General features: G+C 50.7%; 1 protein-coding gene across 2 annotated transcripts; it reads left to right on the top strand.

The window, feature by feature from the left end:
* Positions 1–8,903: 8,903 nt before the first annotated feature.
* Positions 8,904–25,347, top strand: fbxl16 (F-box and leucine-rich repeat protein 16). 2 transcript variants are annotated; one of them, XM_018764636.2, is made up of 6 exons: positions 8,904–9,175; positions 18,367–19,029; positions 21,763–22,271; positions 22,392–22,476; positions 22,632–22,695; positions 22,826–25,347. In XM_018764636.2, exons 2-6 carry the CDS (start codon positions 18,373–18,375, stop codon positions 22,972–22,974), a joined length of 1,464 nt encoding a protein of 487 aa, XP_018620152.2. In that variant the 5' UTR covers positions 8,904–9,175; positions 18,367–18,372; the 3' UTR covers positions 22,975–25,347. The 2 variants fall into 2 exon arrangements, with proteins under 2 accessions (XP_018620152.2, XP_018620153.2); XM_018764637.2 differs by lacking the exon at positions 8,904–9,175 and adding an exon at positions 10,811–10,865.
* Positions 25,348–25,547: the final 200 nt, after the last annotated feature.

Raw genomic sequence — 25,547 nt, 5'->3', positions numbered from 1 at the left:
ACCCGGCAAACACAACGAGGTTACGGAGAGCGTGTCCATTTATTTCTCGGCCACTTTGCGCCGCGGACATTAGATTATGGGTTTGCGTCACCTGCGACCGCGAGTGTGAAACAACGCACCAGGAATTAAATTCCCGAACCGGCAGCGAAAATCACATGAATTCACGCGCTGTCGTGTGACCTGGAGCGCTCGGCCCGCCCCGCTGCCGAGGCCTCGTATGTTTGCCGGAAATCTCTTTCTTGCCCTTTCACCAGCTCGCATTTTTAAATGTAATGATAGTCACCGCTCTTCTATCAAACTCGTTTGTCGGAGCGGCGGACAGATGCCCTTTCCTCATAATAATGTGAATTAAAGGCGAGTCTCTTTGCAGCATCCCTCTCTGCCGCAGGTTTTCACAATGAGGGATATTCGGCATGCTATTTAGTTTTTAATCATGATATTCGGAAGGTATTTGCCCTCGGCTGCGATGCGACACCGCGCCACGTGGGATCGAAGGCCAGAGCGCGAGTCGTACGGTCCTGCGCTTGCACGGTCCACGGCAGCCCCTTCTGCGCCTACGTACAGCATTTATTTCGTTACGAGTCGCTCATAATGTTCAGGTGCCCTAGAACGTGTGGGCCGCGAATAACTGCCCGGCGCCCTCCGTCGAACCCGCTGACAGCATGGCGAACGTTGCAGTGTTTCAGGCCGCAGGAACCGATGCGATTGGTCCAGCTGTGTTTCTATTTGTGTTCCCTATGTTGCGTGACATGTAGGTGTGTATTTGACAAGCACAACACTTTTAATAGTTCGAACTCTTCTTCACTGTACTGTAAAGGAAAATTAAAAGCTACTTAGAAATTGTACCTTTGCTTTTTTCTCTTCTTTGTTTTATTTCCGGTGAAATGTGTGCGCGGTGCGGACAGCGGCGGCCGAAGGTCTCCCGTCGCATGGTCTCCCGTGTCCATTCATTTGGATTCTGCCCATAGGAAAGCGTAGTATCGGTCTTCGGACGGAAGCGGTCGTCATGGCGATGCGGTTCAAGGGCACGTTTTGACCCTCGTGACTTGTTCGTGCGTGACACGCTTCGAGAAACCTGTGGACGTCCCCGGTGAGCATGTGTTCATCCGCCAGGACCGGGCACGTTTCTCCATCACCCGGCAGTAAGAAGGCCAGCAGGTGGCGTAGTGGTTAGAGCTGCCGTCTAGCACTCGAAACACCTGGGTTCCAGTCCCAGTTCCGTCAAGGTACTCGTGCTGCGCCGATACAGTAAAATTTACCCTGCTCCATGAATCGGTAAATGGTGCGAGTGTGCAAACCTTGCACTGCCAGTCACAGTGGAGGAAAGTGTCTGCTAAATGGATGTATAATGAAGTGGACTCTTCACGGGGACGACGGTTCGAACAGAAGCAGAAATAAAAGGGACAGGTAGAGATAAAAGCCTTGTGGAGGCGAGACCCCCCCATCACCCTCCCCAAGCACCTGGTCAATAAACTCAAAGAGTGGCACTTCACTTGAACCACCATTCGGGCACCTGCTGCTTGTCCAGAACAAATGCAGAATTATGCAGCATCGATGCTGGAGAAAAGCAGGACTTTATTTCTCGTGGAACGGCGTGTCGTTTTCATGGCGCCTCATGAAAAACGCAGCAGAGGCGCGCTGAGGCCGGGTCCACGCAGGAGGAGCGCGTCGCCGCTCTCGGCTCCGGCAGCCGTGACGAAAATGGTCCGAAATGGTCTTATCGATCATTACGAAAAAAGCGGAAGGGTTCCGTCACGTCCGAGTGACGCGTGGCGACGAGGTCTAAGCCCGTCCCCCAGAGGCAGGCTAATGGAACCCGTGGGGGCGGTTGCGGCCCAGGGGGTGACGGGAACGTCGCGATGATTCATGCAGCGCTCCCTCTACCTGGGAGTCGATGGCGCTGTGGTTCGCGACCCGCGTCCCGGCGGGGGGCTGGCTGTTCGCACCCGGGGAATGGGCCGCGCCCCCGGAGGAGCAATTAATATGAGATTGGCGTGGCTATTCGTCGGAAACTGCCCCGCAGCCGGCGGGCGGCACTTTCACAGCTCCTGTTTATGGTTCGCCGTACGCAGCTCCAGCTCTTCTTCCTCCCATAATGCACTGCTGCTCACGTCCAGAGTCGCCGGGTTCGTCCGGGGACCGGTCCTCCGACGTCATTCTGGCTGTCACTTTGACGCATCTGCAGTGTTTATGTACTACTTCATCAGAATCTATCTGTCTACTTTTTTAATGTGTTACTTTTTGTCATTTTCACTGTAAAGGAAATCCACTTTTTTGCTCATTTCTTTGTCCGGGATGTGGGTGTTCAAATAAGACCCAATGTCCACCCGGATACCGTTACCATACTGTTTCTCGATACGTCCTAATTTTTCTCCGAAGCATCATACAATGTCAGCTTTGTACGCTGGGGCAGCTTTTACCATATCGGTTCACAGTAAGTACCACGGTCAAGGGTACTTAGGTGGGATTCAAACTGAGATCCTGCCGTTGCCATTGAACTGGCAACATTCAGGGTAGAAGTCCAAGGCCGTACAGCAAGAACCTTAGCAGAGACAGTCCTGCTGTGTGAGCTTTTAGGGATGGATGGATGGATGAGGAGATTATTAATCCCCAAGGACACGGCACAAGACAACAGCATTACGCACATAACCTTGCAGTAACAGAATGAGAAACTAATGCTTCCAGAAGTAAAGAAATAATCGTGAACAAGATCATGACGAATATCTTCTGCGCCGCTCTTTTCCCTGAGCGTGACGTTCGCCTTGCGCCTGGTGTGGTGTCCGTTCCTTTGCTCCTGTAGCGCTAGGCGCAAACCGTGAGGAACCTTCCGGCACGATGAGCCACCTGCCCCAGTATCGATCCCAACCCCTGCTGCAATAACTCACTATTTGTGCTTGGTCTAGAGCTCCGCTCTTGTGGGTCTAGTGAGGGGCGGAGTCTTCGTACCTATCGCCATGACGACAGCATCCCTCTGTTCTCCTGGTGAGGGCACCGAGGAGCTGTGTTTCTGGACGCTTTTTGGAGGCACACAGATGTCGATGAACTTGAACTTCATCAGAGGCGACTTCAGTCTCTGCGAACCGCAGCTTCCAGAACAGACTTACGATGGACGGGGGGGAGATCAGGTCGGGACCAGTCCCGCAGCTCCCCAGTTCCGCCCGCTGCATTTGGACATTTTCCCTGCAAAAGTGGAGGGAACAACGGACGTGTTTCCCAGGGTGGCCAGCTGCAAATGTGCAAATGCATTTTCTTGGCCTACCAGTCACTGGCTCCTTATTTAACGGAAACTGACGGTGTCGGCCGCGCGAAACCGCGGTAAATTGAAACGCGTCACTTCCTATTAGGATGTTCGGGTCTGAAAGCACTGGGGGCAACCGGTTTTTTTTTTGTTAGTTTTCCTTAGTATTTGAACCCCCTTATTAGGAGGCCTTATGACTGTGGTGATTGAGGTGAGCGGCCCCTCGGATGACAGTAATATAAATGAGTGTAAAAGAAGTAAAAGGATGTAAAAAGGGTGCTTTAAGGCTCTTTTAAATTTCATTGGTACTATGGAGCTGAGACTGACTGAGCACCGAAAGCAGGTGGCGCAGGGGTTCGAGCTGCTGCCTTGGGAGCTGGAGGCAAAAGGTTTGAATCCCACCTCTTGCCGCAGAGCCCTTATGCTGAACTGGCTCAGTAAAGACCAGTCTGCTCTTTAAATGGGTAAATCAGTGTAAACAGCTGGTAAAATGTCAGCTGAATGAGTGATGTGATTTAAATATAGTTACAGTGAATGTGTGTGACTAATGAATGTAGATGTATTAAAGTAATGAAATAATAATAAAAGTAGCTATTGACTGTTGCCACTCGGGACAAGCGGTTTCAGCCTCTGTGTGTGTGTGTGTGTGTGTGTGTGTATGTGTGGCATTAACTCTTACCTGGATCCTGAGTCACACACTGAGTGTTTCTCTTTGCTGTTGCCTACAAGCTCAAGGGTTCGGTATGGAGATCCTCGCTGTGACTCGAACCTGCAACCTGTCGGTCTGGATCTTAACACTGAAGCTCTGCTCGTTTCCGTGTTTTTTGGATGAATGCTCCCCCCACTCCCGCACCGGCGCCCCCGCCATCCCAGAGCAGGTAATGTGAGCGTCTCGGAGTGAAGAAGCTCATTAAGGAAGAACGTAATTTCGGTCTAATGTTGCCACACCATCCGCTCCTGTGAAACACCTGGTCAAAGAGCTGATTTCTGGTCTTGAAACGAGCCGCTGCCACGCCGCGCGCCGCCGGCCGATTCCGATACTCCCGGGGAGATGACTGATAGCTTTCGGGCGGCAGCTGGAACAGCTGGCGAGTGGGATGGATACAGTGATCCCGAGTGGCGCCTACTCTCCGGTGAACGCCGTCGGTGCCATCTGGCACGTTCCCCAACGAGAGGCCTCCCGCGATGGAGGCGGCTCCATCGCTCTTAGCAACTGGTGATGTGCGCGAGATGGACAAGCTGGATGCAGGTGAGGAACGTGTTGATCCTCCTGAATCCACCTGGACAAGCTCACATTACCTACAGGAAGTGCCTGGTCCTCCTTCTTCTCCCAGATGTTCACTGCGGCACCTGGTCACAGCTGTGAGCTCAGTGAATAGATAGATAGATAGATAGATAGATACTTTATCCCCATGGGAAGACTGAGGAGGAGGAAGAAAAGATAAGAGAAGGAAGATAAGTACCTAATTTCACACTTTCCACCATATGTTAGAGCAGATCTTGCTGATAATTAAGTAATTATTTTTTTGCATTCTTCTTTCCCGTGACCTCCACAGATTTGGGAGCTCAGACGTTTGTTTGTCAGTCCTGCCCCCTAGCGGTGCCTTGAAGAAAATGCCTGTGCATGAAATGTTACGGTTAGCGTGTCTGTATTATTATTTTCTTCATTGTTTATTATTCTTCTTCATTTGGGTGGAGCGACTGCTCCAGAATCACTGACAGTGGCAGGTCGGAGATGCAAAGGGTCTCAAGGTAACAGTCAGGTGACGCTAGACAGACCACAGGGAGTTAGAGAATATAAACATAGTGGAATGTGTCACTGGTGTAAGTGCCATCTGCCAAATGTACCTGTCTGTTACCCTCACGGTGTGGTAAAAGTGGTGAAGGTGTGAAGGTGCGCTCTGACTCACACGGGCGGGTCCTGCTGCAGGTGCAATGGCAGCCAAAATGCCTTTAACAGTCCGCTCCGCTCGTTGCTTCGTTTTCCTTCGGACATCAGAAGGAACCGCGTGCCGGTTAACAACCGGAACTTATGTCTTCAGCAGGGTGTTGAGTCAGTGACACATGCGCGTGTGTGAGCTGTGCCTCCAAAGGTCGGGAAGCTGTGCCCATTTCACGCTCCAGCCCCGGATGATGACCGTGCCGCTCGCCTCCCACATGGGGCACCGAGGACAGCGAAGCGCCGGTTCGGTTGTGCTCGGCTCCCGTGGAGATAAGGGTTCCGTGCGCAGCAGGAAAATGGAACAAATATGGTATTTATGTGGTATTTTCTGCTCTTGTATCTGCTGTGGAGAAATTTGTGGTGGTTAAAGCAGGAGACGTTGAACGACGAGGACCGTACACTTGGTGGAGTCGTGCATCACCGATTCTGCAGCGTGTGTGTGCGAGCGTGCGCATGTGGGCTGCATGCTCTGGCTTTGCTCAGTTACCTGTCTGCTGCAGATACCCACCAAACACACACTGTTTGGCTGAGCACTTGAGGTGTTGTCATATGTGGGGGTGCTCCCGAGTTGGGGGGGCACGGGGGAACCCCTTCTATGCAATGACTTCCGGAAGTCCCTTGGATCTAGCGGCTGCTCGTGGTCATCGCTGGCCTTCTGCGAGTCGGGCGAAAGGCGCTTGGGAGCAGACACCAGCCCGTATGGTCTGCTCGCCGAATGGTGGAGTCCGGCTGGAGTGTCCTGTCCGCGTGCACGCGAGCGCTCACGAGGAGAAACCCCGGGGTCCGCAGCTGCGCAGACGAGGGAAGGAGGAGGACGTCTAAGCGGGTGACATTTGGGCCGTGGAGCCATCTGGCTGCCTCTTGGAGGTGCCGCTCCGAGGAGAACAGCCCAGAGGCTTGCCGGGAGGATGGACAAAGAGCGGCTGTTCTCTTTGCCACCCCCCACGCTTGGCTAAAAATACTCCCTGTCGTGCTCCGTGCGCGGCTCTCTTTGATCCACGGTCCACTCGGGACCCTCTGCGTCAGCGTTGACGTCAATCCTGTGGAAGCGCGGCGCCGGCCGTGGGTGGAGCCACAGGCCGGTGAATGAAGAGCCTGAGGAGGGATGGGAGTGCGTGTGTGTGTGTGTGTGTGTGTGTGTGTGTGTGTGTGTGTGTGGGGGGGGGGGGGGGCACATCAACAGAAAGCTTTCAGAGCCAAGGGGCCCTGCCTCCGCCCACCCGCCTCTTTTGTTTGCACGTTTGTCCTGGGATAATTGTGCCGCCTCTGCGAGCGTGTCGCTCTCTTTGTTTTGCCTGTGTGTTTACCTGTGCGTTTGCGTGCTCGTGTGCGTGCACCCTTGAGCACTTCCGCCCTCGTGCTTTCACCTGCGCAGGTGGGCTGCGTGCGCTCAGCACCACAGCGACGGGCTCTCCGTTACCACGCAGTTGGGATCCACGTGTGCAGCGGCGCAGTGTCACATCACGGGTGACACTGACAATCGCCCATTGCGCTCTCCGTGCCACCTCCGCGTTTTTGAAGCTCCTCGCACGGGGAGCTTTCTTTCACTTTCTTCCCCCCAGAGAGCCCTTGTTTAGACTGATGGTTGCAAACAATAAACAGCAGGACGGCCCTCTGGGGTTAATCCTCCTAATTAATCGTCTGTAGCAATGGACTTGTAGGGCTGGGAGGGACAAAGTGTGCAAGGAAATTTGGAAAACTTTCTTTGATATTCCGTAACGGCGCCGCAAGCCGTCGTTAGCGCATCCGCTCGATGTGCTGAAGCGGAGCCCCAAGAGGCCGAAACGGGCGATACGCAGGATGCCATTGACAAATCCGAAAGAATTTACCGCTCAGAAGCACGCGGATGTGCCGCGCGCACACACAGAGGCGCGGTTACCTGGCAACCAGATGGAGTTACTAAGAAACACCTGTCACTATGGAAGCCTGTCTCCATGGCAACGACTGGGGCTGAGTCATCCGCAGTGCAGTGTGCCCTTGGAACAGCAAGCTGATTGGCCACTGACTCTTGGCGGCAGTGTTGGGTGGGGTGGCGTGGGGTGGGGGTGAATGGAAGCTCCGTCATGCCGATGGACTGTTGTGACGCGTCAGGAAAGGGCGCTTTGAGGCGTGCGGACCAAGCATGCTCGGCAAACAGAGTTACGCAGCGCACATCCAGAGCGTCTGTGCTGAGAGAAGATACGAGATCTTGCAGGACACGTCGGGGGCTCTGACCTGGCAAGATGCTGTCACCCAGGGAATGATGGGAAATGATATGACAGCCGTCTGCAAACAGGAGTGAGACGTTGCTTGCAGTTTGTGGACGCACACGTCGTGATTTCTACTCTTCTCTGCCAGGGTGTGCGAGCTGCAGAACCAGCGGGGGGCGCTGGAGCTCTAGGAGCCACTTGCCTCCTTCGTCTCTCTGACTGAGCTCGGCCCCATCCGATGGACATCTTGCCATCCATGCTGCCGTTCGTTCGTCCTGCTGTCCCATGAACCTCCAGCACTCCCCCACCCCCCCAGGCAACGACCTCCATATGACAGAACAGCAGCTGAAAGGGGCCGTGATAATGACAGCGGGTTTGCTCTAAACTCCATTTTCATCGTAAATGCAACGCAAGGGCAGCAGATGGCGCAGTGGCTAGAAGGACATAGGTTCAAATCCCTTCTCCTGCTGTTGTACCGTTGAGCAAGGTACTTACCCTCAGTTGATGCAATAAGAATTACCCCGTTGCTTAAATGGGGAAATAATTGTCAGTAGCTGAGCAGAGGAAGTTCCTCTGGAGAAAAGTGTCAGGTAAACAGGGGAAAGTGGGATTCCTTCCTTCTGCTTTCTTCAGTGATGTGAGGTGGGAGGGGGGCTCAGTCCATTATGAATAATTAAGGAAATGCGCCCCCCTCCACAAAACAGTGCTGTTCATTATTGATGCCACAGGCCGTGAGTGGGGTCCTCGCAGGCGCACGCGCCGTCTCAGGCTTCCTCGGTGTGTATGGCCGCACGGCCCAGTCCGGATGGTGGAGGGAGGTTATAAATAGAAAGGCCCCCCGGGTCGACACTTCCACGACCGGTTGAGGCAGCTGGTGAACACAGCTCGTACCCACATCCTTCGTCTGGGGGAAGGTTTTGGATGTCACAGAGGCTCATTTTTCAAAATTATATGAGGTAATCATGGTAAACCCCCCCCGATGGTTTGTCGCCCCTTCCAGGTGGAGTAGAGGTAAACTGGGGGTTGGGGTTAGGGGTTAGGGTTCAGATTTGGCCCTTGCTGCAAACAGTCATCACTGCTTCATCCCTGGAAACCCAGTGAAGGATCTGGAGTAAAAAGAGAAATTAAGGTTTCCAGTATTTTAAGGTAAATCAAATATTCCAGGAAAAAAGTTGATCTGAATTTTGTCTTGTAGCACAACACTGGCCACAACTGATGTGAAGAAAACAGGAGTGATGGGTAAGGTACATTTATCATTATTGTCGTCATTATTATTGTTATTATTATTAGTTATTGTTATTCTGCCGGTGCGCGCGCAGGGGGCCGGTGGCGGGTTATATAAGAGCGGAGGGAGCGCAGCCGTTTCCCACTCCGCACTCAGGCCGTAAAAAACAGAGCGCGTAGAGGGACATGTATTATTCACACAGGGCTCCTGTCTCTTTAAGCGGGTGCGCGCCTCTCTCTCTCTCTCTCTCTCTCTCTCTCTCTCTCTCTCTCTCTCTCTCTCTCCGTGTGCGCGCGCGCGCGCCCGTGTGTATGTGTCTGAGCGCGCCCGTGTGTGCGCGCGCCTCTCTCTGCGTCTCCGTGTGCGCGCGAGCACGGGAGAAGAGCATCGCCGTCCCCCCCAGGAAAGAGCGTTTCGACCGCTTGTTTCTTTCTTTCTTCCTTCTTGTTTATTTGTAAACACGGTCCGGCTTTTCGCTTTGATGCTTCTCCGCTCTGTCGGCGCCTCCATCGGACCTTTTCGCTGATCAATCGAGGCCGATCGATCATGGACTGACACATGCGTTGGACTGCGCGAGGAAGGTAAGATTGCTGGGGGGGAGGTTCACGCGCACCATCCCGCGCGGAGCTCTGGCCCGAAGCGCGTTGCGCGAACGTTCCGCCGCGAGCCCGCGCGCACCCCTGGATGCGCTCCTGTCGCGGTGACATAATGGGTGGGTGTACACTCGCAGCGAACGGGGAGCGCGTGCGGAGGGCCCTTTAAGCGGGGCACGAGGCCTGTCGGGGCGCGCATCGATCCCATTCAAATCGCATCTAATTAGAATTTCTCTTAATTGATGGCGAGCCGACAGCTGGGGGCCCGCGGCTCCTCTTTGTCTCCTCCTTTCTGAGCACGATCTTCACAACAGGGGACACCAAGGTCCAGGGGAATGCGGACCCCCCCCCCCCCGTGGGTCTCTTTAAGGTCCTCCCGTAGGACTCCCGGAGCATCCCTCCTCCCCCCTTGGGCTGCAGGTCCTTGCAGGAGGGTCAGTGCTCAGGATCCCAGTGCAACAGCTGGAAACAGCTCAGAGCTGCATGTAAAGAGCACAGTAGAGCATGGTGGACCACGGTATGGCTGCAGCACATCACTGGGATGCACCTGCTCGGTGTTTTCTTCGGGGGCTCGCATCACCCGCTGAGCTGCTGCTGCTGCTCTGTCATTCGGTGTATCGCATTCGGTTTGTGCCTTTTTTAAACCAGGCGGCAAGCAGGCGCACGCCAGGTTTACCATGGTTTGATTCACCATATTTACCCTAAACGGCTGGCTGTGTCCTCTGCATGTCAGGAAAAGCACATCTGTGGTTTCCTGGTTCTGCTGCTGCTTCCAGCAGAACCTCACGCTCTATCCTGCTCCACAAACACTGTGAAGGGCTGGGAAAACGGGGTTCAGCGTGTGACGATATACTTTATTTTGCGGACACCTTCATCCAGGGCAATTTCTTAGGATTTAATATAAATGTAGAAATGTTCATGATGAACGTACATAAATTCATACTGCGGGGCAATTTTTACTGTACCTTGTCCAAGGGTACTACAGCAGGTGTGGATTTCAAACCACGAACACCCCAACAGTAAGGTGGTCGCCCGTTCTGCCACCTGCTGGTTCTGTAAGTGGTGGGTGCGCCGTACTTCTTGTGACTCGTTCTGCTCGGGTACCTGGATTATGGCAGCGGAGCCCCTTTTCGGAGAAGGTCCTGCGACCTTCGGGGCCCTTTGTTCAGCTAGGGAGCCCTGGACAGATGAAGCCGCTCGACGCCCACTTCCCCGTTACTTTGTTCACTTCACCGCTTCAAACTGCACCATCTTGGCTTGAAGTTGTTAGCTGCTGGTTCGGCCGAAGATGCTGCCGGATAGCAGTGTGGCTGTTTTCAGCTCTCGGCCATGCAGGAACGTAAATCGTGTCTGGGCCAATGATATCGTATAGCTGATGACCCATGTGACCATAACAGTCCCCGTCAGCCAATAGGGGGGCTCGGATGTGCTTCCGCCTGCCATATTCACTCGCGGTTGAATTTAGCTGCGTGGCTGAACTCCCTGGGAGGCCCTCAAGGCCTGGCGATCTGTTTGTTGATGGACACATGAGTTCTGGTGTGGAAGCCGCACCGTTTGATAGCAAGGATGTTCTGATGGAAGCAGCACTGCCAGCGGGGGGGCTCCTTTTCAGAAGGCGCAGCGTCGGCCTCCTGCTGCACCATGCTGCACCGCGCTGCTCTACCCCTTTGTTTCTCCGGTAGGGGTGTGTGCTGAGGCTGGGGGTGAATCGCCTACTGATGGATGCGGGTGGGAGTAGGGGGGCTGTCCAAGTAGAGGGTTTGGTGTGGCTGGCGTCCTCAGTGCCCTCGCGGCACTCTCTCCGCCGGAGGCGGAGCTTGCAGCTTAATGAACATCTCATTACTGCTTTTTTCCTGTTTGCATCCAGTGCCGTGGAGCAGAACAGATGGGTCCTCAAGCCGTCCTTTTCAAACGCGCTTCACTCGTTTTGCTGCTGTAAATAGATGCAAGTCAAAGAAGACGGTGTGTGATCACACTTCACTGCATTATTTCCATATAGATATTAATATATTTGGAGCATGTGGCCATATGCCATCTTGGATAAAGCAGTTATTAGTTATTAGTACGGTGTGTGGTGTGAAGTATGAAAGCTGCCGAGGACAGACAGGTAGCGTACTGGTTAGAGTCGTCGTGCTGCAAACCAAGGACCCGGGTTTGAATCCCCCACCACTGATGAGGGTGTTTAACCTGAACTGATGCAATAAAAATTACCCTACTGTTCAAACGTGTAAATCAGTGTTTAATGGGCTTACCTGGGGTAACCGGAGAGCCCCGGGTCAAAAACTGCCAGTTGGCCTCACAAGGCCCCTGGGAGAGTTTCCCCTACCCCCCCGGCCCCGCTGTTCTGATCCTGCTCGGCTTTCAGGGCGAAGGGCTGAGAAGGTAAACATTTAATGCATTTAAATCGCTAGAGGATTAGATGAAAAACATCAGTCTGAGTTCTGGTATTTGGAGGAACAAAAAATATGTCGAAGAGAATGTGTTGGGAGCCAAAGAAGTACTTTGATCTTTTAAATATGACTAGAAAGGGTCACTTCGCTGAAGATGCACAGGAGAACAGAACAGTTTCTCCTTTCAGGCTGACGGCTCTTTGGAATGAAATGTCATTGGTACAAATCCCAAACGGGGCATTTCATTTGTTGTTTGTTTTGTTTTTTTTTCTTCCTTTCTTATGTGGCTTCTTTATCCAAAGTAACCTGGTGTTAATTAATCAACTTTGCATTTATTTGTCCATTTATACACCAAGGTAACTTTTACTGTAGCAATTTAGGGGTTTTGATCAAGGGAAATATAGCAGGAGGTGGGATTTAAACCTGCGGAGCACAAGGTGATGGCTCTATACATTATGCCACTTCCCAGCCCTTAATAATAATAATAATAACAATAATCCAGTTAACGTGACTGAGGCCACAGTGTTACTATGACAAATCGGGCCCGCTTGTTTCATTCACTCTTCTGTAATTTCGCAACTCATTTCATATTTAGGAATTCCAGCGGTGTGATGTGTTCATGCAAAATCATCGGGAAGTTCACTCATTACCTTCTTAAAATGATTTTAATAGTTTTTTCACAGATGGACTTATTCTGCCTTGATCTCATGTAAATCACTGCTGTGGTTTGAACGTCTCGGATGCGCTCTCACTCTGTCAATCTCCTGTGTTGTTTGTTGGCCTTTGTTCATTTTTTGCGTTCGTTAACTCATTTTAAAAGCTCCCCTGTGCTCTCTTACCATGGTTAATACTTCCTTTTATACATCCAGGTGGCAGCAATTTGAACGTACCATTTCCGTGCCGTTTAGACATTCTTTTCTTGTCCGAAATAAATTCTGTGCATATATGAAGAGTCTCAGCCATGTGTTTCTTCAAGATGATGAGATGCTTATGTGAGCTTCCTTAACATGTCGGTGAGTTAATACTGAAGCCGCCCTGGATGTGGCAATTATTTTCTTTGCTGCACTTTCAGTTATGGGCAGCAGGCGGTGCAGTGGTTACAGTCTTGGAGGAAGGAGTTGGATAAACAATAAACAAACAAATGAACGGTTGCTGCAGTTGATGGAGTTAAAGTGTCTACTGTCTATGAGCTGCAGCAGCCATGGTTTATGTTATTATTATTATTTATTATGTTGTCTAGTTGATGCTTTTTTCAGCTACCTGGGTGTTCATGGTTGTCCCTGCATCAGGTGTTACACATGTTTATTATCAAACAAAGCTTTGGGTTTTTTTTTTTTTTTTTAAAAGAGCCACGATCCCAGAGACATTCCCACCCTGGACTCCGGATCATGCTTTTAATCATCCGTCATGCTGACCTCTAAACACCTTCCGGGTTGAATATTTACATTTATCTGATGCTTTTCTCCAAAACCACTCAAAATGATAACTACCTACAATTATTTACTCATTTATACAGCTGGGTAATTTTACTGGAGCAATGTAGCGTTTGTACCTTGCTCTAGGGTATTACAGCTGCAGGTGGGAATCGAACCTGCGACCTTGGGGTCCAAAGGTAGCAGCTCTAAGCGTTACGCTACCAGCTGTGCAACAACAACTAGAATATATCAATGTACGTTTAGCACACAGTCCCACAGCTGTCAGCTGCTGTCCATGGTGCTGAAAGTGCAAACGAAGCGATGTCACCCCTCCAACCGCAGCCCGCCCCTCCTCCTGCATCCCTACGTGTCTCCTGCTCCATTTGGACAGAGCGACACCCTCAGCTGACGCTGCAGCATCCGGTCCCTGTCGTTGTGCCTGAAACACCTGTGCTCAGACTGGGCTCACCTGCAGGTCCAGAGTAGGTGGTGGTTCCCATGGTGATGTCGGTGAGCATCGTTCCATCTGCATGGCTCACATGTGAGTCACGTACGAAACCTGCATCACCATGATGTGCAGATGGACACGCGATGTTGTCGTGGTGTCATCAGGTAGCCGGTCTGGACGCCCCGTCCTGCTCTGGGAATGGGACCATCAGCCGGTACCACGCTGCTCACCTGCATCGATTAATTTTTAATAGCCCTGCCTCCCCTCAGAGCTCCTCCTCCTCCAGACAGTCTCTGCATTTGGAGATGCGCTTCGTGCCCTTTGACCTCAGGGTGACACCAGTAATGAATCCGTTTCATTGGATAAAACATCAGACTCTGCTCATCCCAGCGATGCACATGAAATATTCACAACTAAATACATATGGAAAATATTCAGATGAACAGCTAGTGTTGAATACCATACAGATCAATATTTCTACCTGCGTTTAAGTACTGTAAAATATTTGAATTAATGGATTGTTTCTGGAAGTGCAAAGCTGGCGGACCAATATCTGGTGAACGTGTAGCATGTTACTGCGGTACACTTTGATGTGTGTCCGGCAGCACGGAACCTCTTGCACGTATTGCGATGTACTAATTAATGTCGCAGCGTTATGATTTATTCGCCGGTAAGCTGCAGGCCCTGGAGCGCGTAGGCGGGGTGCATGTGGGCTGCGCTTCTGTACCGCGGTGCACTTCCCCTCGCGGGGGAGTTGACTGTTTTATTTTTCATATTTTTTGTGCAGTGCAGATGCGAAGGTAACGCAGTTGTCACCGTGTGGGTTGGCTGATGCGTTCCGTTCGCACCGTCTGTCGGAGTAAATACCAGTGTGGGTATTGGTTCTAATCTCACAGACGGTCCTGATGAAGAGGCCCGGTCCAAAGCTGTCTGGCGGGTGGTTCTGTACCAACCTTCTCTGCATGGAACCTGGTCCTGGCAAATGGACCATGTTTCTCTTTGCCCCCATTGATCTCAATAAGGATCAAAAGTGGGCTGTGATCCAACTCACGGTTTTAGAAATAACCCGGTTTTCTCTGATATCTGTAAGGACTTCTGAGCTCAACCTCTGACTGACTTGCGGAATGGAATTGGTTTGAGACCTCGCTGCGTACCGGCATCGAGTGCTCCGGTACCTTCCGTTAGACCATAAAACTCGATGGCGGAGACAAGCTCCGGAAAGAGCTGACGACAGACCGTGCAACGCCTGTTCCCGCCACACTGTGACACACACAATGGATTATGTGAGAGGTGGCAGAATTTCCATTTTCCTGCATGCATAAGAAGTCGTTCACCCCCCCCCCCCCCCAACGTGAGCTGATGCAGAAATCGATGTGAAATGGAAGTTCACCTCTGACAGCCCACTTATTTTTGGGTTGAGCTTTAAACACGGCTGGTGTTCAGTAGGCGAGCAGCTTGTCGATTTCCATATCAAAACCCGGAAAAGTGATCCTACAGAACTGGCACCCCATGTTACAAACAGCCACGTTATGAATTATCGAAGACAGAATAATTTCCCAGTTTTTATTCATTTATTTTTAATTACATTTCTTTCCCCACTTATTTGTTTCCTGACATTTATGTTTGTAGTAGAACACCAGTGACATGTGCTTACCCTTTGAGCAGATAGATGGCGGTAAAGAGCACCCAAACAGGAGAGGATAGCGGGGCCTCCTTCGTTCAACTCCCTTCCACGGTGTTTACAGCTCGTGTATGCTGTTCCTGGGTGCTGGTGATCAGAGGACACGGTGACAAATGCTGGAATGAACGGTCAACAGCTGGAAATGAACAGAAGTCCGTCAAGGCAACCCGTTTCTCTTTCTAGCCATTTTAAATGTTTTCATTCCAATGTCCAGTGCAGGGTTGCGGAGGGCTGTGATACAGAAGCCTTCAGAAGTGAGTGAGTGGGGACAATCACGGCAGAGTATTTTCTAATGTAAAAATACAGGTATAGCGATGTCCAAGATTTTTACAGGCGCTAACCTGCGAGGAACCTGGGGAACGTCTGTCTATTCAGCTTTTATTGACTGTGGCTTAATAGTAAAAGTGACCTTGGAGATACAAAGCAAGTTAGGAACAGATTTCCAGTGCCAGTTATGTTTCTAAGTTGAGGATCCAGTGCATCCATCAGTGATAATTACAGTAATTGAATCTGATGTGTGCATCCGTCAGACAGCTGCTCGAAAATAAAAGGTGTTCCAAACGCGCTCCGTGTTGCACGTCCTCCTCGGTGGACGTCCCATCTCTGGTAGTCTTCCCTTACCTCACCCCCAGTGGTACGATTCCTCCCTCGCTCCCTGAAAGGCTGCTCTGTGCTGCGCTCCTCGTGTCACCGAGCGCGGGCCACAGACAATCCAGACCATTGTGAGCGCCTCCTTGTGCCAACACGGTGACATAAACGTTTTTTGGAATGGCCTGAAAAGTAGCCTAAGCAAGAGTGTACAGATGCCCCCCCTCCTCGCTGGGGTTCTCACTGGGGGACTGGGTTTGTCACTTCAAATATTTGGCCGACTGACAAATTGTCTAAGGAGGATTTTGTTAATAGAATTAACGTTTTGCCAGTTTTACATTATTATATGCACAGTCAAGTGGATTTAATGTCATTAGAGTTGAAAATAATGATTTGGATATTAATATGGTCTTGGTCCATGTGCCCCACGATGGGTTTTCTGTTGGATGGGTTATTCGGCCGTCCTCCCCTTGCGTTTTCCAGCGATCACGGGATCGGATTAATGAGACCCAACACTTAGTTTAATTAATCGAGCATCGTTCGATGGGCTTTGCCGGGGGGGACGCGGGGACGCGCGTCTCCGAGGAGCAGGCGCTCACTTAGCCATTAATCGCGCGGCACTTTCAAACAAACCATGGATTAAAATAAGTGTCGACAAATCAGGCGGCGGCTCTGCCACCCCCTCCCCCCGACACCTGCGGGCTCCTCGACCTCGGGGAACACAGCGGCCCACGTTAATTTACATTCCCGTCCTGACCGTTAATGGCGGAAAACACCTTAATTACAGCAGCAGGGCCATGAGCAGAAGGACAATGTGCGGTGAGTTTGGAGAATTATTTCTGTACTTATGGCGATGATAATGGGTTAAATGTTTGAACGCGTTCCTCTGTCACAGGAACCGTTGTCAAGACTTGCCTCGCAATTATTGCCCATTTTTGAGAACAACACTCCCCCCCACCCAGTGTCTCAACAGGGTGGGCTGAGCCGTCCCATCAGCCCTTGCAGCCGAAGGTGTTAATGTTTTATAGATATCTGAGAGTTGCTTGTAGCATTACGATCGTGCTGTCGGCAGGGGTTACCAGGGAGTTCCCTTGTACTGACCCGGGTAACGTTTCGCTGGTTCCGCACAAGCCGAGACCGCGTGTCCCGACGCGTCCTGGTGTGACTGCTCTAAACACATTTCGTTTGCAAATAAACAGCAGCAATGCGAGAAGAGAGTCCGCGGGTGGTCCGCAGCCGCTGTGTTCTCGAAGAGAACCTGTTGAGCTCATGTTTCCTGGGTTTGTTTTGTGCGGGGATGCTGTTTAGTTGTTTTATATAATCTTCCCCACATCTGTCACGTACAGCAGCCTCCTGGATCTGCGTCCGCAAAAACACCCTCGGTAATGGCACTGTGGGCAGTGATTTATGATGGTTTATGCAAATCGGTGCTTTTAAACTTGAGCCTTTTGTCACTGGCACTTGTGGATGTGCTCATGCTATTAGCTAAATTAAAGTCCGAAAGTAAGCGCGGGGCATCGAGAACGGCACGCTGTTTTCTCGACCCGCAGGATCTCTTGATCTCGAGTTGTTGTTTTTTCAACTGTTGTCCACAGTTCTCTCTTATTTGTTTTATTTATTGCTCAGCCGAAGCAGCTTATTACTTTGTAAGTTAACTCTGCTCACTTGACACTTTGGCTCTGAGTCGTGTTCCCTGCAGCAGTTACAGATGTGAACCGGTAACCTTAAGGTTATTGGTTTGAATTCAACTCCCTGCAGTGGTGTAGTACTTTTGATCACAGTATTTATTCGGAATTGATGCGGTAAAAACTACCCAGCTGTCTAAATAGACACGTCGTTGTAAGTCCGTATGGGGAAAAAAACAAACTAAAGAAGGAACTAATACTAGTAACTCGACTTTGAGTATAACAGCACGGCTCTGCATGATCCTTTCAAGGCTCTGTGTTCTTAGGTAAGAGATCAGCGCTTCATTTTTGGCCTCAAACTCCCAATTTGCAAAGTAGCTGGCAGGATAACGATCAAGGATGTTTCGGGATGCCACCTGAATCGCTTCTCGAAATACCTAGCTGTGTCAGCCAATCAATATCCATCTATTTAAATTTCTGGGTTTCTTTGGGTTGAAGATCTTACTCTGCAGCACACTGTAGTAAGAGTTGGAACTGTAGGAGTAGATCGGCAGCTCAGGTGGTTAAGTTTGATGTGCTCTTGGTCAACGGTCTCTGTATTTTCGGTGTGAACGTTTCATTACCGATGGAGGCAATGTTGACAGCGCACTGGATCAATTAGTTGATTGGATCGTGATGGAGCTTGATCCTCGGCTGGGGTTCTGCTTGTGGTGAACCTTTCGTTCCCAGCTGAGGCTTCATATCACTTGTTGGATTGTGGACTTGTCAACATCCAACTCCCAAGTTTCAGTTGGGTGAATCCTGTCTAGGGACTCGAGGTTGATCCCTGAATTTGAGCGGGAACACCTCTTCCTGTTTTCTGATGTTCCCACTTTCGATGTAACGGTGATGTTTCCGCAGTCGGCAACGGAACATACGTAAGAAAAATCGTGCTTGGCGATCAGCCGCTACCAATGGCTTCAATGGAGCTGCTCTGCTTCTGTGGCATTGGCTGACAAGCTCTTGTTTTCTTCTTGCTTTCCTGGCTTGCAGCTCTGGATGCTGACCATGTCCAGTCCCAGCGAGCTCAAGTCTCCGTGCATGACGCGGAACGGCATGGTCAAGCTGCCCCCCCAGCCTAATTGCCTGAGCTCCGCCAGCATCACCAAGGGCACGCCCGCCGCCAAGAACCGCCTGTGCCAGTCCTCGTCTGTGCCCAGCATCCTGCCCCCGCACGGCCTGCCCTACCACATGGAGCCCCCTCCGACGGCTGCCTCTCTGCTGGGGCCTGACCTGGACTGCTGCTCGCCCACCTCGGAGCGCACTCCCCTGCACAAGCTGTCCAAGCCATCCCCAGAGAGGCAGCTGGTGCTGGATGAGAAGGTGCTGAACCGGCTCCTGTGGTACTTCACCACGGCGGAGAAGTGCACCCTGGCCCAGGTGTGCAAGACGTGGCGCAAGGTGCTCTACCAGCCCAAGTTCTGGGAAGGGGTCACGCCAGTCCTACACGCCAGAGAGCTCTACAACATCCTGCCCAACGGCGAGAAGGAGTTCATCAGCCTGCAGGGCTTCGCTCTGAGGGGCTTCCAGGCCTTCTGCCTAGTAGGAGTCTCCGACCTGGACATTTGCGAGTTCATCGACAACTATCCCCTGTCCAAGAAGGGCGTGCGCTCTGTCAGCCTCAAAAGGTCCACCATCACTGATGCTGGCTTGGAGGTAACTGCTTCATTGAGGCTTTTAAACACAGTTAATTTCTGTCAAAGGTTTCATGCTTATTTCAGACCTTTTTGGGGTGTCCAGTGCTTGGACAAAGTATTGAGAAAGTACAAGCTGGCCTAAAGGTTAAAATAGTGAAGAAAAATGTTTTGTGTTGTTAACAAATGCCCAGCGCTCTTCTTGCTGCACAGCTCATGGTGGAGAAAGAAATATATTAAAACTAAGAGCTGTTAGAATGCTGACTTACAGCAGGATGCCTGCAGACTTTCTGTAGATGCATCATCTGGTTGATCACATGCCTTGTCTTCATTTTGCTAGACAGCTTTGTGGAAATCTTAGTTACACGTAGAAATGTTGTTTAATCCATATAAAAGTTTCAGTGTCTTCAGGAGAGGCTGTTTGATAGTCTACTTCTTGATGGCTGGATTTTGGGCCCTCGGGTGGCAAGTGAGAAGAACAGAAAGCAGCTGCCATAGTATTACCTTGGGTCAGTCCGCTCTGGTCGAGTCTCTGGTGCCTTCTGTTTGGGATGACCGTGACCAAAGGGTCGTTTCCATCCTAGACGTGACTTGTCATGCTGCTGACCTTGATAACCTGAAGGATGATGTTTTTGCTGGAGCTCTGACAGTGAGGCTGTCGCAGTCATGAGCTTTAGGAGAAGAGGACTAATCTCACCGGTCACACGCAACCTATGGAAATATCAGGACAGATGGCGATGAGCCGTGCTTGTTCGCAAAGCTATGTAGTTCACGGATCTATATTATTATTGTTGCTACAAAAAACTGGGTTACAGTATCCAGTGGCTACATTTTTGTCTCAACTTGTTACATAACTAAATCCAGTCATGGTAAGATGTAGGCATTGGAAGAAAGTTCTAGAAACAGGGCAGCCTTGAAAAGCTTAAAAATATATATTAATCTAATAGGGGGGCGTGGTAGCGCAGTGGGTTGGACCGGGTCCTGCTCTCTAGTGGGTCTGGGATTCGAGTCCCGCTTGGGGTGCCTTGCGACGGACTGGCGTCCCGTCCTGGGTGTGTCCCCTCCTGCCTTATGCCCTGAGTTGCCGGGTTAGGCTCCGGTTCTCCGTGACCCCGTATGGGACAAGCGGTTCATATTATATGTTCTGTTTTATAGTAAATAATTTCTTTTATACATTATTTTAATGTGTTTTCTTATGTTTATTATAATAGAACTTTGTTTATGCACCAAGAAGCAGTGATTTGGAAACTGCTCTTGGCAAGCTTTTTAATTAGGTTTTGTCTTTTTTTTGGTGAGGACATTGCTGCTGGAGGTTGTTCATGCCATGGTTTTCTCTCTAGCAACAAATAAAAGATAATTTCAGATGAAAAATAACAGCTGGTGAAAAAAAGTAGGAGGGAAAAAGCACTTATATGGGTACAATGTTTTTATTTATGTTTCTCTCCTTTTAAGTGGTTTGCGTTAACCCGCAGCACACTGTGAAAAAATGGATGAATGCAGTGGCAGTGCATACGCTGTCGTGCGCTCTGAAATTCCCACGTTTGTCCCTGCAGGGCATGCAAATAAATGATGAATAAGCTGTAGGCCTATAGCTTGGAAACAAGCTGGATTTGCGCTACATGTTGCATAAGCTGCTCGGCGGATTGTTTTGTGCATTGCATGGCCAGCGGGTAAGTTCGTTTGCAATAAGCAGGAGGGAATACCACAGTAATTTTGCCATAAAAAATTCAGTATGTCGTGGGCTGAGCCGAGGCTTACCATCTCATGTTTGTGCTGGAAAATGCTGTAATCGCTGTCGTATTACAAAGCTGAAACTTGTCCGCGACATCTTTATCTGTCAGGCCAAACCCAGCAAGAGCAGCGTCGAAACATGCCGATGTTTACGTCATTTCTTCGTAGGATTTTCTAAGAATTGCGGCATCGCCGTCTTCAGATTTTCTCTGTCCAGATGTGCAGAGCATGAACACGAGGTGTGTGTTTGATGAGCATTGAGTGTTGACTTTGCTCCAGCTGCGATGGTGCACAGGGAAAGCCATAGGGCATCGCTAAATACTGACGGTTCTTTTGCATCATGCTAACAGGGCAGATATGCAGCACCGTTGTCCATCACTTCCAATTCTTCTCGCTAAGAACAGAATGAATTGTTGCCTTGACTGTGAAGTTTAAGCACCTGGTAGATCGGTTAAGCGTGGAGATGCATGAAGGCATTGTGGATCTTGACTTGAATCAGTAACATTGATAGATCATTGATTTACCTGCCAAGCAGGACACTGCACACTTTTCTATGTGTAAATTGGCGTTAAAGGAAACCCTTATGGCAAATAGCTGCTGCAAGTCGTGCTTTTTCCAAATCAGATATTGAATATGCAGTTGATATTAACTGCATGTTAAACGGAAGAGGACTTCTGTTCCATAGACTTAGGCGGGTGGGTGGTCAGTACAGCTTGTATATAGACGGCTGTAGCAGCATGTGGGAGGTGGGCTGGAGGACCTCAACAAATGTCCACATATATTAATATGTACAAAGCTATGCCAGTCACATAAAAGTCTGTGTGAAAAATTGTTGCCTGAGATGATTGCAGTATCTCTAGGGGATGTCTTTTTTTTTTTTCAGTTCCATATACATTTAATGATATATTATAATAATACAGCACTTTTCCACTAGAATACAGTTCATCCAAGTTTGTCCTCAGTGGAACAGGAACAGGTGAGCTTTCAAGTGAATATTAAGCAGAATGGCCTGTCCCTTATGCAGGTCATGCTGGAGCAGATGCAGGGCCTGATGCACCTGGAGCTGTCCGGCTGCAATGACTTCACGGAGGCAGGGCTCTGGTCCAGCCTGAATGCGAGACTCACCTCGCTGAGTGTTAGCGACTGCATCAACGTGGCGGACGACGCCATCGCAGCCATCTCGCAGTTGCTGCCCAACCTGTCGGAGCTGAGCCTGCAGGCGTACCACGTGACCGACACGGCTATGGCCTACTTCACGGCCAAGCAAGGCTGCACCACGCGCACATTGCGCCTGCACTCGTGCTGGGAGATCACCAACCACGGAGTGGTCAACATGGTGCACAGCCTGCCCAATCTCACCGCGCTCAGCCTGTCGGGCTGCTCCAAGATCACAGATGACGGCGTGGAGCTGGTGGCCGAGAACCTGCGCAAGCTTCGCAGCCTGGACTTATCCTGGTGTCCACGTATCACCGACATGGCGCTGGAGTACATTGCTTGCGACCTGCACAAGCTTGAGGAGCTGGTGTTGGACCGGTGAGCTTTGGGGCTGGGGCTGGGGCTGGGGCTGGGGCTGGAGCAATGGGTGGGGCAATGCAAACGAGTACGGAAATTCGTGTTTTCCTAACGTCACGGCACTTGTCCCCTGCCGCACAGGTGTGTGCGGATCACTGATACGGGGCTGGGTTACCTGTCCACCATGTCCTCCTTACGGAGCCTGTACCTCAGGTGGTGCTGCCAGGTAGGACGCTGATATGTCAGACTCCTTCGGATATAAGGAAATAAATAAGTATGTAATAAATATGGAAATAAATGGATGTAAGTGAATAATGTAAATGTGCATTAGCTTGTAAAGAGCTGAGCTTTTAAAGCACTCATCCTGTCGCTGTCTTAAAGGTGCAGGATTTTGGGTTGCAGCACTTGTTTGGTATGAGGAGTTTGCGGCTGCTGTCCCTTGCAGGTGAGCCCAGGTGTTTCTCGTACTTGAGACCTCAGCTGGGGAGTCGTTTCACAGCTGCGTCATTCCAGCATATTCTTTCGCCCACCCGTAGCCCATTGTAACTCTGTGCCTCGGGTTCTCCCTGTCCTAGGCTGCCCCCTGCTGACCACCACCGGCCTCTCGGGCCTCATCCAGCTGCAGGACCTGGAGGAGCTGGAGCTGACCAACTGCCCCGGGGCCACTGCCGAGCTCTTCAAGTATTTCTCCCAGCACCTGCCCCGCTGCATGGTCATTGAGTAGCGAGGCCGTGGGCGGGAGCTTGCGCTACATCGCCCGAAACCCTCCACCTTCTGTCGCGAGAAACCGAACACCGACCAACCTATTTCATCCAGCACCCTAGAGGGAGAAGGAGGAGAGAGGGGACGCGAAGAAGCACGGCGTGGATGGGGAAGCGAACCCAGAAAGAGACGCTCAGAAAGGGAGAATGTTAGGCATGGAACGGCGTGACCTGCGAAGTTAACACTCATACACACATAGTGTACGGAACATGAATTTCTACAAAAACAAAGAAACCTTCGCTTTGGTGTGGCATCACCCCCCACCCCCCCACCCCACTATAACGGAGGAAAAGGTGGGTAGAGGGTCCTGTTGTGGTGCCTCACCCTGGGGGCCCCTGGAAAGGAGCAATGCCCTGGAGGCTCACCACTGGCATTGGACCTTCTGGATGGACCCCCCAGTGGTGTTAAGACCCCTACAGTCGTCAAGCGGCCGCTTTTCCATCTCTGTCTTAACGCAAAAGAGGTTGAAAATCAGAAAAAAAGTTAAACGGCTCTGTAGGATTTTGCATCAAAGCTGCACGCTAACCTGCTTACCATCATAGACTTTTTTTAAATATTATTTTTTTAGATATTATTTTTGATTAACCCAGATGACTATAAGACATTTTAATTGTGGAAGAAAGGGAACCCTCTGCGAAGAAGCAGTTACCAAGATTGCGGAAGGTTCTGGAAGATGAAAATGAGGAGCCGCTCATCGAGGCAAAGGAGACTTCAGGGTTGACTTTGGGGGGGCAGGGGAGGGGCTTATTGATTGGATATTATTTACAGTCATTCGGGATTGTACATAAAGCGTACACTCAGCTTCGCCTTTTAATCGATTCCCGACCGTTCTGGGGTTTTTTCTGATGTCATATGATATGATTTAGCTGTTTCATATGGAGGCGTACAATGTTTCTGATGTCCTGTCTTGCAGCCAGTGCTCTCGAACGTAGGAAGCAGCTGAAATTATCGCAGTTAGAGGACGTTGCGTGTGATTTATGTGATTTTCGGAAGCAAGGAGAACGGTGACGAGGCCTGGTACTCGTCAGAGAAAAGTGCACCGCAGTACGTGGAAGTGAACTTTGCAGAACGATACTATGGTCAGATGGATTCCGTGACCCTCGCATACAAAGCGGAGCAGCTGTACGTGGAATTGATCTGTGGTTTATGGGGCGGATCACATGTACATGTGTCGGTTACGGCTTGGCGTCAGCATACCGCAATGCAGCGAAGTCTCATTGCAGAAGTTGGAGTGATAATTTACCCCGACTCCAACCCCTCAGTATTAATCTGAAAGGTCAGGGACCCACAGGTCATGGGCTCCTTGCGTCTCCTCTTACCCCACAGCTCCGCTTCCGTGATTCGACCCTTGCGCCCCCGATGTCTCCATTTTTACCTGGGTGTGTTTCTGCATTTTCACCAAGCCCGCCTGGGCGCTTTACTGGGCACCACTTAACAAGCGCAAGGTGTGAGGGAGGCGGGGCGGAGGCGATGCTGGAGGGGCATCCAACACACCCTGCCTGCACTGTTCCCCACGCCATCCGTTCTATCCAGACGATCTCTGGTAGGTGGTCAGGCATCAGTTCTCCGTCAGTATTTATGAGACCTAAACAACAAGCAACACTGTAAACTAGATGTATATAAACATGTAGCACGGTTGTCAGTCCCACCGAGTTCGAAAGCAGATTCTCCCTGAAGAGAAGGCGTGTTTTGCTTCTCTTGTGTCAGAGACCCATGTTACCTGCTAACAAACTTGGAAACGCTTCTTTTTCGGCTGCTGCATACAAGCTTTGGTGCCACCTAAAGGAGTGAAGAGGCTGCTGCTGCTGCTTCCTTTTCCTCCCGTGTGGATCCTTCCGCCACAGGCTGACTGCTCGCGGATCGGAGAGGAAGTATTTTGCACGAGAGCAGATGGTCTATATGTTGTGAGCTGAATGATGGCTGCGTGTGTCGGGGGTTGCAAAAGCTACCCTTGGGAGTAGGGCTGCAGAACCACCTCGTCCAGGGTGACGTTCTCGGAGATGTTCGAGGGCTCAAGAGCTGGATCCATTGGCTTGGAGGTGCTTCCACGACGAGGATCTGCGGGGACGCATGCCTCTTCATACCTGCTCATTCATGTATCCGCTGACGGATTGACTCGGCACTTGATTTACGTATGTCTGAGTGAGGCTGCATAATGAATTTATGGATGATTGTATTTATTTATCTATTTATTTACTTATTTATTGACTTACTTGCTGGCGGTGTGGGATCGGCCAGACGGGATCGACTTTGTGATTCTGTTTGGCTGCACAGTGGGACTACAGTAGGGTATCATGAGTGACCTTTTTTAACATTGTGTGTGTGTGTGTGTGTGTGTGTGTGTGTGTGTGTGTGTGTGTGTGTGTGTGTGTGTGTGTGTGTGTGTGTGTGAGAGAGAGAGTCCTCCAACACGAAGTTGTCCTCTGCAGGGGTTATGTCATGTTTCGAGGGTACAGAATCGGGTCAGTCGGTCACGTAGCTAATAAGTGCTGGAGCGATGCAGGGTCAGTCTTTGTTCCGCACGGATGCATCCCA

Source organism: Scleropages formosus, chromosome 8, assembly GCF_900964775.1.
Source record: "Scleropages formosus chromosome 8, fSclFor1.1, whole genome shotgun sequence".
NCBI classification, from domain to species: domain Eukaryota; kingdom Metazoa; phylum Chordata; class Actinopteri; order Osteoglossiformes; family Osteoglossidae; genus Scleropages; species Scleropages formosus.
This window is presented reverse-complemented; position numbering and strand designations above follow the sequence as displayed.

Coding starts and splice junctions, on each gene's coding strand:
- fbxl16 (XM_018764636.2), top strand. CDS start 18,373: ATGCTGACCATGTCCAGTCCCAGCGAGCTCAAGTCTCCGTGCATGACG. Junction 22,477..22,631: donor ACCTCAGGTGGTGCTGCCAG/GTAGGACGCTGA, acceptor GCTGTCTTAAAG/GTGCAGGATTTTGGGTTGCA. Junction 22,696..22,825: donor GCGGCTGCTGTCCCTTGCAG/GTGAGCCCAGGT, acceptor TCCCTGTCCTAG/GCTGCCCCCTGCTGACCACC.